The following is a 16,410-nucleotide window of genomic DNA, read 5'->3' as shown; positions in this document are numbered from 1 at the left end:
TCCCTAATGCTGGGATTAAAGGCATGTTATCCTAGTGCTGAGATCATCTTTGTGTGAACTGTTTCTCTTTAGGACTAGATCAGTCCTGTGTAGATCTGGATGGACTTGTACTCACAAAGATCCATCTAACTCTTAATCCTGAGTCCTAGGATTAAAGGGATGTTCCACCACCTCCTAGTTTCTGGCCACTGGTATTAAAGGTGTGTGCCTGGCTTCTATGGCTTGTGGATGACTTTGCTTACTGAATCCTCAGACAAGCTTTAATAAACCATAAATAATATAATATTTCCAAGAATTTCCTAAGCTTTGGGCAGTTCTGTCTGATGAGGGGAAACTAATGTGAGTGGCCACATGGTGGCACTCTAACTGGGCATCTCTTCCCAGCTCTGAGTTCAGTGACATCACACAGATCCTTGACGTTGGCCATGGTTGAGAGTGCACATACTAGAAAAAAACAGTACATGCTACAAGTCATGGTTTGGTTGGGGTTCAGGGCTGGCTGTTAACTGTTCCTTAAAACACAGGTGTGCATGATCTTGAATAGAGAAGACTTCTCCTCCTCTACATATAACACTTCACAACCCCACTATCACAGAGGGACCACACTGTCATGCACATTGGCCACCCAAGGCGACAGGGCACACTCACTTTTGAAGCAGCTGGGTCCACTAGTCTCTGGCGATGTCGAGCTGAGTTGAAATGGCTCTTCGGAGGCTGCCCTTCCTGACAGTGAATGGAAGATGGGAAATGAACGAGAGGTGGGAAGGGGGAAAGTGGGCATGGGATGATGGGAGAATGGCCAGAAAAGGAAAGGACAGTGTTTAACGGAACTGTACTTTGTTTAAACTAAATATCCACAAACACACACACACACACACACACACACACACCCCATGTTCACCCCCACAAAAACCACATGACTCATGCAAGTCATTATGTTAAAAATACTATTTACTGTACAGCCAATATATACATTTGTGTAATGACACAAGCCCAGCCCAGGATTCAGACATTTTACAACAAATCTTTATTCTTCTGTTAGCTGATCATGTTAAGGGAAACTAGGATACTATATTCCTGAACCCAAAGTCCACCTTCCTAAAACAGCATTATGGAACTTGCTTATGGTTAAACTTCATGCCTCGTTGATATCATCTAAATATCTTAGGGACCACAGTCTTCCTCATAACTACTAAAGAAATACCTGCCTTAGAAGCATCTCTTTCTTTCATCCTAGTAGAATTCATCTTTTCTGACAGCCATCAATAATTTCCCCTAAATGTATATTGGTTTAAATAGGGGCTTACATAAAGTTTATTATGTATGTTGAAGAGTGGCCTCTCCTTGAACCAACTCTGGTAGCGGCCACATGGAAAGACAAAGAAAGAAAGCACAAACAGAACACACAGAAAGCTTAACACTTACCACCCCTCATCATAGAACAAACATACAAGCACACAAGCCATGGTTCCATATTTGAAAGACAAAATTGTGAATAGAGACCTCCCCAAATGGTATAGAGCCCACCTGTACTTTTCAAAGCTGTACAGTAAATAGTAGGTAACAATTTAATAAGAGAATGCTACCCCCACATGGAATATCAACTCCAAGATGACGATCAACAGAGAGAGGGTCTCATGAAACCTCTGGGCTGGGAAAAGTGGCACAGTGGTAAGGCACTCGCCTGGCAAGTGCTAAAACCCTCAGCTCCATCCCCAGTACTGCCCAACAAAAGCAAATGCCTCTGGGGTCCAAAGACCCAGTTTGTGGGACACAACAAACAGACAGCAAAATGCCCCTGAGATGAAAAACAATATTTACTCAATTCTATTTTAAAGAGAGAGATGGAAGAGGAGGAAGAGAAAAGAGCCTGGTGTCTAGTACGGGAGGAAGAGCCAGGTGGATCTCTGCAAGTTAAAGGCCAGTGAGCTCCAGGCTATCCAGGACCACAGAGCCATACTCTCTCAAAAACTGTCTAAAGGAAGGTTAAAGACCTATGGCTTAAAGACCTACGGCTGTGGAAACGTAACAGGAGATGTAGCACTTACAATTCCCCTTTAAACATTTTTTTCCTTCTAGCAATAATTTCCTTCCAGTAGTAGCTCTATTACTTTGAAGGCATGCGTCTATCATACCCTCTTGAATTGCCAACAATCCCTGCCATCGTGTCCAAAGCATAGCACTTACTGTTCAAAATGGAGGCATCTGGGTCAGGACCGTTATTTTTGATTTCTAGTGCCTACCCTACAAATATAGCTTTTCTCTATCTTTTTCTTAAAAAAAAAGGCAGGTGTGTGTGTGTGAAATAGTCTTGGACCCAGCTGGCCTAGCATGCCTCCCAAAGCTTCACTTACAGAACCGATGCTCACAAATACTTACCATTTGGCAAAAGAAGCTAAATATGGCTTCCCCTCTAAACAGTATCAGTAGTGTTTTTAGAGGAGGAAAGTTTTTTTCATTTAGGTGATTTCCATTTTCTTTTTTTTAATTTTTAATTTTATTATTTTAATTTTAAATGGCTTGCTTCACATGTCAATCCCAGTTCCCTCTCCCTCCCCTCCTCCACGCCCCCCCAGCCCCACTTCCTTCCACATGGAGGATATCTAGAGTCTGTCATTTCACTCAGGGTAGGGTCCAGGCACTCCCCTAAGAGTCCAGGCTGAGAGAGCATCCCTCTTTGTGTTATGGACACACGAAGTCCGTTTGTATGCCAGGGATAAACACTGAGAACAGCAGATCATTTAGTTTGAGAATTTAAAAGTGTCATTTAAACTCAGAAGTTTATCAGAACGGGGATCAGATGCTTTTCCTTTTTCATCTCTCTCAACAGAAGGAGTTATCAGATAGTTGTTTGCACTAATACATCTGGAGAATCCCCACCCTGATTGACCTCCCTAAGGAGTGATTATAGCAATGCACAGTGTCTGGTCCCCCCCACATCAGGAGGAAAAAATTAATCTCAACCTTAAATATACAATTACAGTCAATGTGCAAATTAACTAAACCCTGAGCCTGTAGTTTATTGCTCTTGTTCTGACTCCGAGGTGAAAATGTTATCTTTTTTTAATTAGCTAATTGTACCATGAACACAGCATGAGGCAGGCATTGATATTAAACCTGGGATCTGCATCCTTAAACGCCCGCTTTGTAGAAGGCTGGTGTAGAATGAGCACACACATCCTCTGGGAGGTAAGGGTTTGTGACTTCCTTCCTCATTTATCATCGAGACAATGAATCTGTAACAATGGACAGACTGCGACGAACAAATAGGTGTATGAAATAATCAATGTAGTTACACAGAGATTTCAGTCATACATCTTAATGGAAGCCAAGGAAGAGCCTGCAGGATTAATGTCATTTTAATGAATTGCATATAGAGTGAAAATAAAGGAATCGTGAACTGCTCACAGCAAGTTTTCCTCCACACAATTCTTAGACTTTACCATTAATTTCCCATAAATAGTCACACTGCGTTTTCTCCAGAGTTGGAGAGATAAGCTGCTCCTATGCTCCAGAGTTAGATGGTGATCTTGAGATACTGTGGAACCTGCAAACATTAGACCTGGGAATCTAAGTGGAAACCCTTGAGAAGGACTTTGTTCAACAAGAAGGAGGAAGTACCTATGCCTTCATTTTCAGGGGCCCTAAATGAACATGTTTCCTTCCTTTTTGCCACTCTAACTACTTACCATACAGGGGGTGGATGGGTTTAAACAATAGTATCGCTTCAGTTTTGCATTACTACTGTGTGTGTGTGTGTGTGTGTGTGTGTGTGTGTGTGTGTGTGTGTTACTGGGGATGAAATTGAGGGTTGCATGTATGCAATCCAAGTATTTTATCACTAAGCTACATCACCAGCCTGGACATCACACATCTTTTTTAAAAAGCAAATAAAGCTTAAACAGTTTCTCAGAAAACCAACTTCCTACATACTACGGCTTAAACATCAAAGTTTGGGTATTGGAAACCTCATCCCTGAATTCCTGTATCTATAATTACTTCAAGGTGGAGTCTTCTGGGAGGACTTATGATCAGATGAAGTTACCAGGGCTGGAGCCCAAGGATGGCATTGGTGACTTTATATAAGGGGAAGAAAGATTGAAGCTGGCATGTCTGCCTGTCTCGCCATGGATGGGTTCATCAAACGATGAGACAGCAACAGAGGCCTCAGAAGCTGAAGAGCAAAGGGCAGCACCATGATCTGACTTCCCTGCTTCCAGACAATGAGCGGAGTGGATAGATAGATTGATAAATAAGAAAAACCTAGCTATCTCCTATAAATTATCTTGTCTCAGTTATTTTCTTATAGCAACAGTAAACAAAGTTATTTGTTTGAAGTTTTCTATATTCAAGAAAAACATTAAACTATCACTCGTGCCAACACTAAAGGCGAAATCTGTGTCTTCATTTTTTCCCCTCATTTGCCACATCTGAAGAACTGGCTTCTCTTCCTAAACAGCAGCCCTCCGAGTGCTGGTATCTGTCACTCCAGACTGAGACATCAATCTCCTGGTACCATTTACCTCCTGCCTAATGACATCAACATCAGCAAAATAACAGATTGGACCTGGGTGGGTCCCACAGGGTTCTGAATTAAATGGCTTATTTACATATGCAAATCAAAGGTCTTCTCTGCAAAGAACTAGGGAGGAGGGGGGCTTGGGGAGTAGAATTCCTCACCATTAGTTTCAAGAAACAAGCACATTCCAAATTGCTTAGGTAGGCTGAACCAAAATAATTCTGCTATGATAACCACTAGTAACAAAAGTAACAATCCTCAATTATGTAAATAAACCATTAAAATGACAAAAGAAAGAGAGCTGGTATGTGCATAATGTAGAAATTTAATGAGAAGTATTTCACTTGATGGTAAATGCTCCCACCAAGCCTTCACCCATTCGATAAATTGTTTTAGAAATTATTAACATCCCTTAACACTACAGATCATACTTTTTAAAGAAATTATTGTTCCCTTGACATTGCAGATCTGATAGCTTAGTGCTTTAGCCTAATGTGCAACACATAAACATATTTACAAGAACGCTTTGTGGAAAATAATAATTCAGGTGTGGAATAATGGGTGCCCAGTGAATTTAGTTGCTTACAGCCAACTATTTATAAAAGTCTAATTCTTTAAATCACATGTAAGTTACTCTTGCTCAAAATAAGAGCCTCAAGGAAAATTTAAAATTAAGTGTACCTATAATTTTCAGCATGAATCTCATTTTTTAAAAAAAGTCTGTCCTTAGATATTTTCTGCCTTGAGATATTAAAACAAGGAAGGGAGAGGGCAGAAAAGCACTAGTAGATCATAAATTGTTCAAGGCCTCCTGGACTACTTCTTAGAAGTCTACTCAAAGTAGTTTTTGTTCTAAAAATAATCACATGCATTCTCAGAGGGAGGTAAATTTCTCCATCCAAGTGGAGATGGTCTTTGTCTGTCATAGAAACACTTCATCCCTAATCAAAGTTCTAATTAAACACCATACTTAAGTATATCAAAGCTGATTCCAAATAGATATCACTAAAGAAACACATCAGTAAAGCAAACTAGATAGGACCTCACAAAGTAAAAATACTCCATGAAAGTAAATTGGTTGATAGAATTCATAAGCCAGGAAGACTGATTGGTTATTAAGCACACTAAACAAGGATTGGGAAGCCAAAACACTGAAGAAATGTACCATCTAGGAGATATAGCATGTTTTCCACTGTGGCATCATAGTTTTCTAAGCCACATGGGACTTACCACATAATAATTTATTGAAACGTTTAAAAGTAACACTATGAAGAAGAGATCAATTCTTTCACATTCTCTCAAAGTCAAGTTTTCAAACTAGGCCAAAAGGCAAGACGGAGAAAGCAGGGCATGGAAAAGGCTACTCACATCACAAGAGCAGACTCTAGGATAGAGGCCATCTGGGGGCTACCCACTATTCCCCTCATTCTTAAGATCATGAATTAACTTTCTAGTACAAACACTATTTTTCGTCTACTTTTATTCTTTTTAAAACAAATGCTGGTTTCTATCAGCTAAATTGATGATTTGACAGTCAGTTGAAATCAGCTTCCTTAGACTGTCTGCTGAACAGAGATGCCCTGGACCAATCCCCAGAACAAAACCACAAAACCAGAGGCCATCAAAACCCCCACGAAAGGAATGGCTCATATGGTGTTGTGAGACAGGGGTCACTTGAAAGGATTTATTAATAATGATTTAGGTTGTGTTCAAATCTCTGGTCATTTATTTTTTCTCTTCCTCAAATTCCTGTATTCTTATGCTATTGAATATTCCACATAGACTCTTATTTTTATTATAGTTTTATTTTAGAAAAATGATTCCTTTTAAAATAAACCAACATTGTGTCAGATGGTGATAGCATACACCTTTAACTCCAGAACTCAGGAGGCAGAGGTAGTCAGATCCCTGAGTTTGAGGCCAACCTGGTGGTCTACAGAGCAAGTTCCAGGACAGCTAGGGCTACACAGAGAACCCCCATCTCAAAAAACAAAAACAACTTATACACACACACACACACACACACACACACACACACACACACACACACAAACCAACATTTTAAATTGTGACAAGGAGCTTCATCTTGAAAGTCATGGCTTTGTTGTACTAGTCACATTTAGTTCCTAATGCACATTAAGGATATATAATAAGTACAAAATTAAAAACATCTGTGCACCAACTGGTACTATTTCAAGTATGCTAAATAAAGTCACTTTTATAGTGTTTATTGAAATGGTTCACTGTATTTCGTGTTTAGTAAATACAGTAGTTACTTTGTGATGTAAAAAAGAATTTAAGCAGGAAAGGGCTTATGCTGGCTCAGAGCTGGACTGTACAAGCCACCAAAGCAGGGTGGCAGGAGTGTGAGGCCGCTGGTCTCAGCGCATCCACAGTGAGTAATGAATATTGCAGGTCATCTCAGAGTCTCCTATTTCTTCAGTTCAGAGTCCCAGTCCACCTTTAGTGCAGGGTTTCCCACCTCGGTCTTGAAAGTCACACGCTTTTCTCTGCACATGTTGGTCTGTGTGCTGTTCCCAGGGTTCTACCGCTCCTTCTAGATCAGGGTTTGTACAGAGTAGAACAGCAGTGCTTCCCAAACCTAAAGCAAAGAGCTGGGAAGGGAAGATTTTTGTAGGGCAGCATTCAGTTGGCCTGTGTCAGTACCACAAGGAGGGAAAGAGGCTGTGACTTCTGTTCTTCCTGCTTCCCTCCAGCCTCCTGCTGGGATCTGCACACCACAGGTCAGGAGGCCTTAGGAGACAGTAGCTGAGGGAGGAGGGAGGAGAGACATGAAGGATAGAAACAGGGGAAAGGAGAGAGGAAACAGGCACAGGGCAGGGAGGGAAGATGCAAGAGACAGCGGGGAGGAAATCAAAGGGAAGACAGAGGCATCCTACAGCCCCGAGTCACAGTTGGCAGCGCCACCCCTGCCCTGTCACAGCCTCTTAACCCTCAGACCTCGGCTCAAGTTCAAGACTGTTTGGCTGTTTCAGAAAAACTGTGGACTGTGCATCTGCTGCAAAGAGAGGAAAACAATTTGGGTCGAAAAAGCCACCTAGTGCTTTTCTCCCATGTCTTTCACGTTCCAAGAGATGCTGAGGATGCAAACTAGAGATTATGCATGAAGCCCATATCTAATCATGGGATTTCTCTTTTGTCAAGGTTTCACTGTAACGGTGATTCTCGTAGGTCTGCAGTCTCAAGCCGAAAGAAAGCCCCGCGATTGGATTCCTGATGAAACCCTTACTTTGAATGCAAAGTTGCTTCACAATCCTGCTGCACTTCAAGTTGCCTTTTAAAGTTAGTCAATATTAAGAAAGAAGAAAAGTCTGTCTGCATAGAATCCACTCATGTTCATGGAAGCCAGAACCCCACTGAGAACAGTCTTCTCACACCACCAGCTAGTGACAGATAGCCTCCCTGGCCATTCAACCTCAGCCGCATATCCAGGCATTCAGATGGGAGGTCTGGAATTCCAGGACCGTGTCTGAAAGCCAGTCACAATAGTGAAAAGTTTCTAAACGAGCAAATTCAATTATTGCGTGCATGTCATAGTTCAATTTTCTTACAGTTTTCAAAATATATGTTTGGGGATTCACTGTATTGATGACCATTTAAAAAATATTACTGCTTATAGTTAGTTGTCCATAGAGAAACATGGCTTACCCCACATTCCACCCATCAGTCAATGACCCTTTGTTAGAGCATTTGGGAATATTATATATTGATTCAAATTAATGAATTTTATGTCAAAGGCCAGTTAACATATTTTACCATAGACAATAAGTTTATGGATGTAATTACTGATTGGAGCTCCAAAAACAGCACAATTACGCTTCAGCACATATGTCAACTCACTTAAGTCACTTCAATTTAGAAGAAAAAAAATCTAATGAAATCACATGCCACACATTTTTAATGAGAAAAATTACAAGACACCCAAATTAAAAGAACCAATCTTCCACAGGGAAATCTGGGGGGAGAGTGTTTTAGGTAAACCAATTTTCTGAAGGCAAAATAAAAATTTCAACACTGCTCTGAGTTGTACCCAAAGCAAATTACTGCCAGCAAGCAATAAGGCTCTGATAATGAGACCTGATTAGGGTTGAAATTAAGCAGGAGATACAGCAGACTCTTCAGAGCTGTTTTGATGGAGTTCATCAGTTTAGCAGGCATGAGGTGAATGACCAGGGTCCCAGGAAAGAGTAGCAGCCCGGCCTAGCACACTCCAAGAGGATGCTCTCTAAATGGCCTCATATCTGGCAGGCGCTCACCACACGGGTTCATTTATAAAAGAGAGTACCCATCCCCACACTCCCACACCCTCACACATATAGCCACCAGAATTACAGCTCTGAGAACCTGACATAGTGCTGCTGAGGTATGCCATCCTGGCCATCATATGTTCTACCAGAAGGTCAGGAGTTTTATAGAGTTACATGGGGTATGTGAAGTCTGTCTCCCCCATTTATAAACAAGGCTCCACTATTTAGAAGATGCAAACATTACACACTTTAAACAAATAGGAAGAGAATTAGACTCATGTTCAAATCACACTGTTATCATTTTGTTCTCCCGCCTTTAGTTAAAGTCTATGTTTACTGGAGAATGGAAAAGGAAACAAAAACAGTATTTTGGCTTCCTTGAAAGAGTTCTTTCTGAGTAAACGCTGCACATGCAACAGAGTAAGGAATGTCTGGGAGACCCAAGGTGAGTTCCATACTGACTGTGTGTGCCTCGCAGAGGCCCTGTTTCTCCACGTGTAAACCCAGGCTATGACAGTACCTCCAAAGGGTTATGAGACAAAAATAAAACAGGCATCATGCTCAGCTCATGTCTGCCTTGACTCAACATGTAGCTCATGCTGGTTATTAGTGTTATAGATGAAGGCACCTGTCAGTAACTCCTAATTTATGCTACTTTAACTTTGGCTCAGTTCACTTCCATTTATAAATGCCACATAACTGCTCCTGTTAAGTTTTGAACACTTTCTACATTGCTATATAAACAGCAGTAGAATCTACACAGGGCTTCAATCCAAGACTTTGTGGGGACCACCACCATGTCAGATGCCCTGTTTTCACCTAAGGAACTACTTAAGGCGCGCGCGCGCGCGCACACACACACACACAGACACACACACACACACTCAACAAGTACTCCCCATCACCCATTTAAGGTAAAACCCAGGCCAGCCTTTGCAAACAAATGAGCAGACCGCAGGAAGCAGATGGCCACGGAGCTACCTGCAAGACACCTGACAGAGAGCAGGGCCTTCTGTTCTCTGCCAGCCTTGAATCCTGGCCATAGTGTAAAAGACTACAGCATCTCCCTCAGGTTGCCAGAGCCTTTCCACTCTTGATTGTCCCAGATACCCCATGGCCTGCAGAATAGGAAGGAAATGCCCTACACAACCAATGAACACAATTATGTTGTTCTTTTTAAAAGTCTGAGGGTGGGAAGTGGTAGGAGGGAGGATATGGCTGCCTGGGAATCAAGTGAGGGGCAGATGACAGAGAGAGAGGCACAGGAAGTGTTTGGAAAGAAAAACAAGAAAGGCTGCTGACGAAAAAGACTCCAGCTAAAAAGGAAAAGGTGTTCTTTGCCAAGAAAAATGTGCTAATCCTATGCAGCTGAATGAGGTATTTAAAGAAACATTGTAGGACTTTTGTCTTCAACTCCTTAATTCTTAACCCTGAAGACATACTTTCTGGAAGCATTCCTAGAGCAAGAAGGTGTGACCTAGGACTCAGCACTCTGAGCATCACTTGGCTCAATGTGAACCTCATATTTAGGGAACAGTAAAAAAGGTCAAGATGATACATTTTGCTACTTCAATAAAATTGCAAGCTCCATGAAGAAAAATAAAGGTTCTTGCAGATAAGGGAACACACACACACACACACACACACACACACACACCCATTACCATGTGCTAGGATGGGCAGTACCCTCTACGTATTAACTAATATTTGTAACAACCCTATGATATTCATTTAGGAGGAGAAAATAATACGTGCACAAAAGTGGTTTTAAAATGTGGAGAGTACCAGGAGGTTGGAGGAAATGGGAGAAAAGAAGGGAGAGAAAGGGAACTCAAGAAAACCAGACTGGGCAGCTGGGGAAGCCAAGCCAGCCCTTCTCATTTATGGGAATGCGGTATACCACAGAGACGGTACAACACATGTGAAGAGAGGATATGATTAACCAGGGAGTGATACAGCGAGAAACTCACTTTGGTCCTTGAAAGGTAATTTTGATTTATATTTCTTAAAATATTCCCCTACCAAAAAAATCAGATAAATAAAAACAAAATCTTCAGTTGGGTATGTGCCTCAATGGTACTACACCTGCTTAGCAGACACAAGGTCCTAAGGTGACTACCCAACATTAAAGAAAATGTATATAAGCCAAGGTGAAACAACACAATAAATTCATACCCAAAATAAGAGTGAAAATTAAAGAGAATCAAAATACCATGGACTGACAACTAAGAGAAAATTGTGACTTGCTGGCAGAACACACTGGCTCAGAACACACTGGCTCAGAAACTTTGCCAAGTTTATTGACCATATTCACTAGAGTGGAAAAAATATATGCCAGGGTATAATGGTAAAGGTTTTTCATCCCAGTACTTGGAATGCAGCAGTAGGTGGATTTCTGAGTTCAAGGCCAGTCTAGTCTTTATGACCAGTCAAGGTTACATAGCAAGACACTGTTGAAAAACAAAACAAAAAGTACATGACAGAGAATTTAGTAATCTTTCTTCTTGGCCCATATCCTAGTCATATTCCCTGTGTCTTGCTGTATTTTGACCCATCTCCAATAAGCCCCAATTGGCACCACTGTTTAGTGAGCCTGTAGAGTCTCTAAGTGGGGCTTGGCTTTAGGAAGTGGGTGAGTGGGGAACAGGTTTTAAGAGTCATAGTCTGGTCCAAACTGGGCTCAACCTTTTTACTTCCTGTTGTTACTTGCTCTTTTCACTGTGGAACAAACTGCTTGAATCTCCATGCTTCTCCAACCATAATGGACTACCAGGATGCCCAACCTTTTGATACCACAACACTACAAAGTTCATATGGATGAAACCATGTAACTGAATTACTACCCCCACCCAAAAAATCACAACAAAATCTCACCAGGTTTTAAGTAAGTTTTAGGTTTTGGGTTGGGCTACCTTCATAGAAATTCACATGGGGCACAGCCTAGATGCCCCTGTTCCTCTACTTTCTAAGCTATGAGCCAAAAGAAACCTTCCCTTCTCGAGGCTGGTCTTGTCAGACATTCTGCCACTGTAACATGAAAGGTAACTATATACTCTGACGGACAGCGAAGCCCCTGCCCCCATGAACGCCCTCTGAAGGACCCTTGCAGTGTAGACCACAAACAAGGAACCCAACACACCTACCTGACAGTTTTTATCGTGAAAAAGGATAAGAAGAAATCAGGATGTATTCATATGAAGGAAAATGAAGCAGTACTTAGAAATGCACTAGGTCTATCTATATTAGTACAAATACATACACATATATGCAGACATATGTATCGATCTGTATATACACATACCTATATACACATATGTGAACAAATTTCGAGTGACAAAAAAACAAGCTGCAAAATATGTGAAAGAAAAAGAATACAGATGAGATATATACACACATACTAAATAATGTATATAAATGGTGGTTGGTTCTCACTGAAAGGGCAGAGAAAAGAAAATACTGGGGCAGGTTCTCAGTCATTTTCATCCCTGTTCTGCTGCAACATGCATCCATTTAAAAGCCTATCCAAGGAAAAAGGACAAATTGCAAACATTCTTTATGTTTGGGTATCAGTTGTAGACATTGATTGTTCCATCAGTCTCAAGTTTCCAGCATTTTATGAACTTTTCAAAAATTGTTTCATAAGACCACCTTTGTACTAGTCAGGTAATCGGGCAGTTCTAACTCTTATCTAGGCCCGTATTTTAAACAAGACATTCTGATTTAATAAACAGCACGATGAAAAGATTACCCCCACAATAACAGCACCAGAGCTGTCCTTGTGCAGATGCATAGAATTTGACTCCAGTCAGATAACAACAAAATCAGAATCAAAATCAGGAAGGCTATCAGCCAGCATGTTTCTTCCTGATGGAGGCAACACACAGGCTCTCTAATCTTTCCCCCCAAACAGCACTGACATTGACCGGCATGTGTGAGGGCAATTAATAATTCTTCCAAGCTGAGATCCATATCTCGCTTTTCTTCTTGGTCAAATGCAAAGAGAAAAATGGAACAGCAGTAAACTTCCCGGGAACGCCTGTGTAAAGGGGTTACTATTTAAATCCCAAGTTTTCTATGTGCCTCCCTCTCCTATACAGATGAAGTCCCACCTGAGACTCAGCCTTTGGTCCCTCTCTGCACCTGAAACATACAACAAGGTGGTCTCCAGATCATACCTGGGGTCTCCCTTTTGCCTCCCTGAGATGAATGAACCTCAGCTAGAAATCTCCAAAATCACGGGAGTCAAAATCAGGGCCACGTTGATGTGAGACATCTATGTGGGACAGCCACCAAATGGGGTGCAGGAGGCAGAGATGGGATTAATACTTCGGCTTTCTGACAAGTCTTTCAATAGACCGTCTGCAAAGGTTCCTTCAGTGTTTAAGGAGGTCCTAGGATAAAGGCATCCCTCACTATTTACTGCAGTGACCTTACGTTTCCTTTCCTTCATCTTCCTCCTCTTCCTTGTGTCTCTCTCCCTGAACCCCTGTGTGGGAACCCCTCCCCTTACACAGACCCTTACATCTTCCACTCAGATCTAGCTTCAGAATTCTACTGGGGAGAATGAACTCTACCTAGTTAAGGTCTAAATGTTATCTTTTAAAAATTAATCAAAATTAAATTTCTTCTACATATTTCATTACCAAATAGCAAGTGAAATTTAGACACAAAAATGAAGAAAACACAGTCCAGCATGCCAACTTAGACACATAAATACAGAGATCAAAGTCTGACCTCACAGACTGGGAAAGGAGAAGTCACATGCATGCATGCACACATGCACAAACATGTATATGCACACGTACATATGCAAACACAAACACACACACACACTGGTGCCAGCTAACACCAATACATGCAGATGAAACAGCAATAGGCTGAAGATTGACAATGGCTTCTGCCTGTGGAGATTTCCCAGGTTGAGAGCTGTTTGATTCCACTCCAACTATGGTGGATGCCATTCAAAAACCTGGTATCAACCTCTTTTGTAAACATGAGTATGCGATTTAGTGATTTGCTTTTGTGCTGATTTGAATAAAATTCATACCCACAGACTCAGAGGGAGTGGCATTATTGGAGGTGTGTGTTGGAGGAAGTGTGTCACAGGGGGTGGGCTTTGAGGTCTCAGACACTCAAGTCAGGCCCAGTGTCTCATGGTCTTCTGGTTGCCTGCTTTCCAGATATAGAACTCTCAGCTGCCTCTCCAGCACCATGTCTACCTGTGTGCTGCCATGTTTCCCACTAGCCATGATGATAATGGACTAAGCCTCTGAACTGTAAGCAAGCCCCAGTTAAATGTTTTCTTTATAAGAGTTGCCACGGTCATGGTGTCTCTTTCCAGCAACAGAAACCTTAAGTAAGACAATTTATAAGAGTCCAAACAGATGAGATGTCCTGTCTGGGGCTAGTTTATTCTATTTATTTATTTATTTGTTTGTTTGGTTGGTTGGTTGGTTTTTTTGAGACAGGGTTTCTTTGTGGCTTTGGAGGCTGTCCTGGAACTATCTCTTATAGCCCAGGCTGGTCTTGAACTCACAGAGATCTGCCTGCCTCTGCCTCCCAAGTGCTGGGATTAAAGGCATGCACCACCAACACCCAGCCTTGGGTTAGTTTAAAAACGCCTAGGACTTTTGTAACATTGTTCCTCTCTTATGTCACACTCTTTGGGGAGAGACCAACAAAACAAGAAGTAGAAGGCAGCTGTTATTCAACACCTTGACTGGAACTGAGGTCCTCAGTCCAGCAATACTACTAAGAGGTAGTTGAATCAGATCTTCTATCTAGTTTGGATGATAGCATCCCCTGTCTGTATCTAATGTTAGCTAGATGAGAGACTCTGGGCTATATCACTTAGCTCAAAAAAAAAAAACAATATAAATGGAGACTATACGGAGCGTGTCGAAAGTCTAGTCTTATTCTATCATGCTCTTATCCAAAACAAAAGGTAACTTAAAAAAACCCAGTTGGGCTGGAGAGCAGATTCAGTGGCTCGGAACACTTGTTGCTCTTGTGGAGGACCTGTTCCTTTTCCAGTATGCCTACCAAACAGCTGACACATGCTTGTAACTTGTCCCAGAGCATGGATGCCCTCTTCTGGTCTCCACAGGCACCTCCACACACACGGCGCACACACATACATGTAAGCCCATACACATGCTCATACACATAAAAAGTAAAGTAAATAGACTGGGCATAGTGGTGTGCAAACCTTCAGTCCTAATACTCGGGAGGCAGGTGGATTTTCTGTGAGTTTGAGGCCAGCCTGGTCTACAGAGTAAGTTCCAGGACAGCCAGAGCTGTCTCAACAAACAAACAAACAAGCAATAAATAAACAATAAAAATGGCATGGTTCTAGTTTTGTGAAAAATGTAATCTGGTAGCAAATGTTTACATAACTTCACAATCATCTTAAATTATGACTTATTACAGAGCCTGATTTATACTGAATCCTATAGGTAAATTATTAAAAGTACAATTAAAATACACTTTACTGATACACACAGGTTTATCCCATCTGCTTGGGATATAAGTATATATTTAGAAAAGAATTCTGATTTTCTTATTCATGAAAAGTCCTACAGGAATCAGGCCTTTTCCTTTTATTCATTCAATGAACTATTCCCACAGGCAGAAAATGCTTGAAGCAGTGAACTGGAAGACGTCATAGCCAGGAATTCTGTAATAGTTTCCAAATCCTCCTTCTGAGGAGGCTGAGTAGCCTCTATTCAAACTCAGTAATGTCTAGGATAGGCATATAAATATGGCTGAATAAGATTACTTCTACCCTTTGTGGTGTCCCCAGGGTATAGATGAGAAAGGAAACACTGTGGACAGGAGAGGTCTTTTAATGTCTTCAACAAATGATTTTTGGTCCTTATCCATTTTATTTTATTTTAAAACTTTATTATACAAGAATTGCAAAAGAAAAAAAAAACATCGCACAACAAAATGAAATGGACTCAAACACCAGTTACTTTTAAAACACACCATCGCTTTCCCAAAGCATCAGGGTTTCCCACAGCATCTCGAGTGGCCTTTGGGAAATGCAGAGAACCATGACCATTAAACAGGGAAGAAAAAAAAAGACACAAAAGTTGGACAGGTAGGGATGGGGACAGATCTGAAAAGTTTGGGGTGGTATTGAATATGATGAAAATTCACTGCACCAAATTTTCAAGGAATTAAAAAACCATTTAAAATTAATGTCTGGCCATTTAAAATTAATGAGCAGACAGGTAAAGGAGAAACAATTCTTCAGTGAGGAACTTAAATCTCTCTCTCTCTCTCTCTCTCTCTCTCTCTCTCTCTCTCTCTCTCTTTCTCTCTCTCTCTCTCTCTCACACACACACACACACACACACACACACACACCAGTAAGACTAGAATAGAGGCATATAGTACAGAAAGCATGATGTATATGCTACAAGCTCAGCAAAAAGGTCTTCTGAACACACCCCTCTTTCTTAACCTTCCCTAGGAAATCCACTTCAACAAACATGACTTGAGCTAAAGGACACACGCATTAGAAGCAACACCTTGACTCTCACTCATGGCACAAAGTCACAAGACAAGGAATACAGACACAAGAATATGAGGAATGGCAAATCACAAAAGGCCTTGAGA

At 41.3% G+C, this 16,410-nt stretch overlaps 1 protein-coding gene across 12 annotated transcripts in view; it reads right to left on the bottom strand.

The window, feature by feature from the left end:
* Positions 1-16,410, bottom strand: part of Mast4 (microtubule associated serine/threonine kinase family member 4) — a 575,239-nt gene that overhangs the window by 301,390 nt on the left and 257,439 nt on the right. For 6 of the 12 annotated variants that reach the window (XM_040729116.1, XM_040729119.1, XM_040729117.1 and 3 more), the window contains one exon: positions 649-723. The exons of the other annotated variants lie outside the window; for them this stretch is intronic. In XM_040729116.1, the coding sequence (XP_040585050.1) occupies positions 649-723 (75 nt within the window). The remainder of the gene's footprint in view (positions 1-648; positions 724-16,410) is intronic. 12 annotated transcript variants of the gene reach the window in all.

Source organism: Mesocricetus auratus, unplaced genomic scaffold, assembly GCF_017639785.1.
Source record: "Mesocricetus auratus isolate SY011 unplaced genomic scaffold, BCM_Maur_2.0 Super-Scaffold_100020, whole genome shotgun sequence".
NCBI classification, from domain to species: Eukaryota; Metazoa; Chordata; class Mammalia; order Rodentia; family Cricetidae; genus Mesocricetus; species Mesocricetus auratus.
Note: the sequence above shows the minus strand (reverse complement) of the source record. Positions and strands in the feature narration are given on the sequence as shown.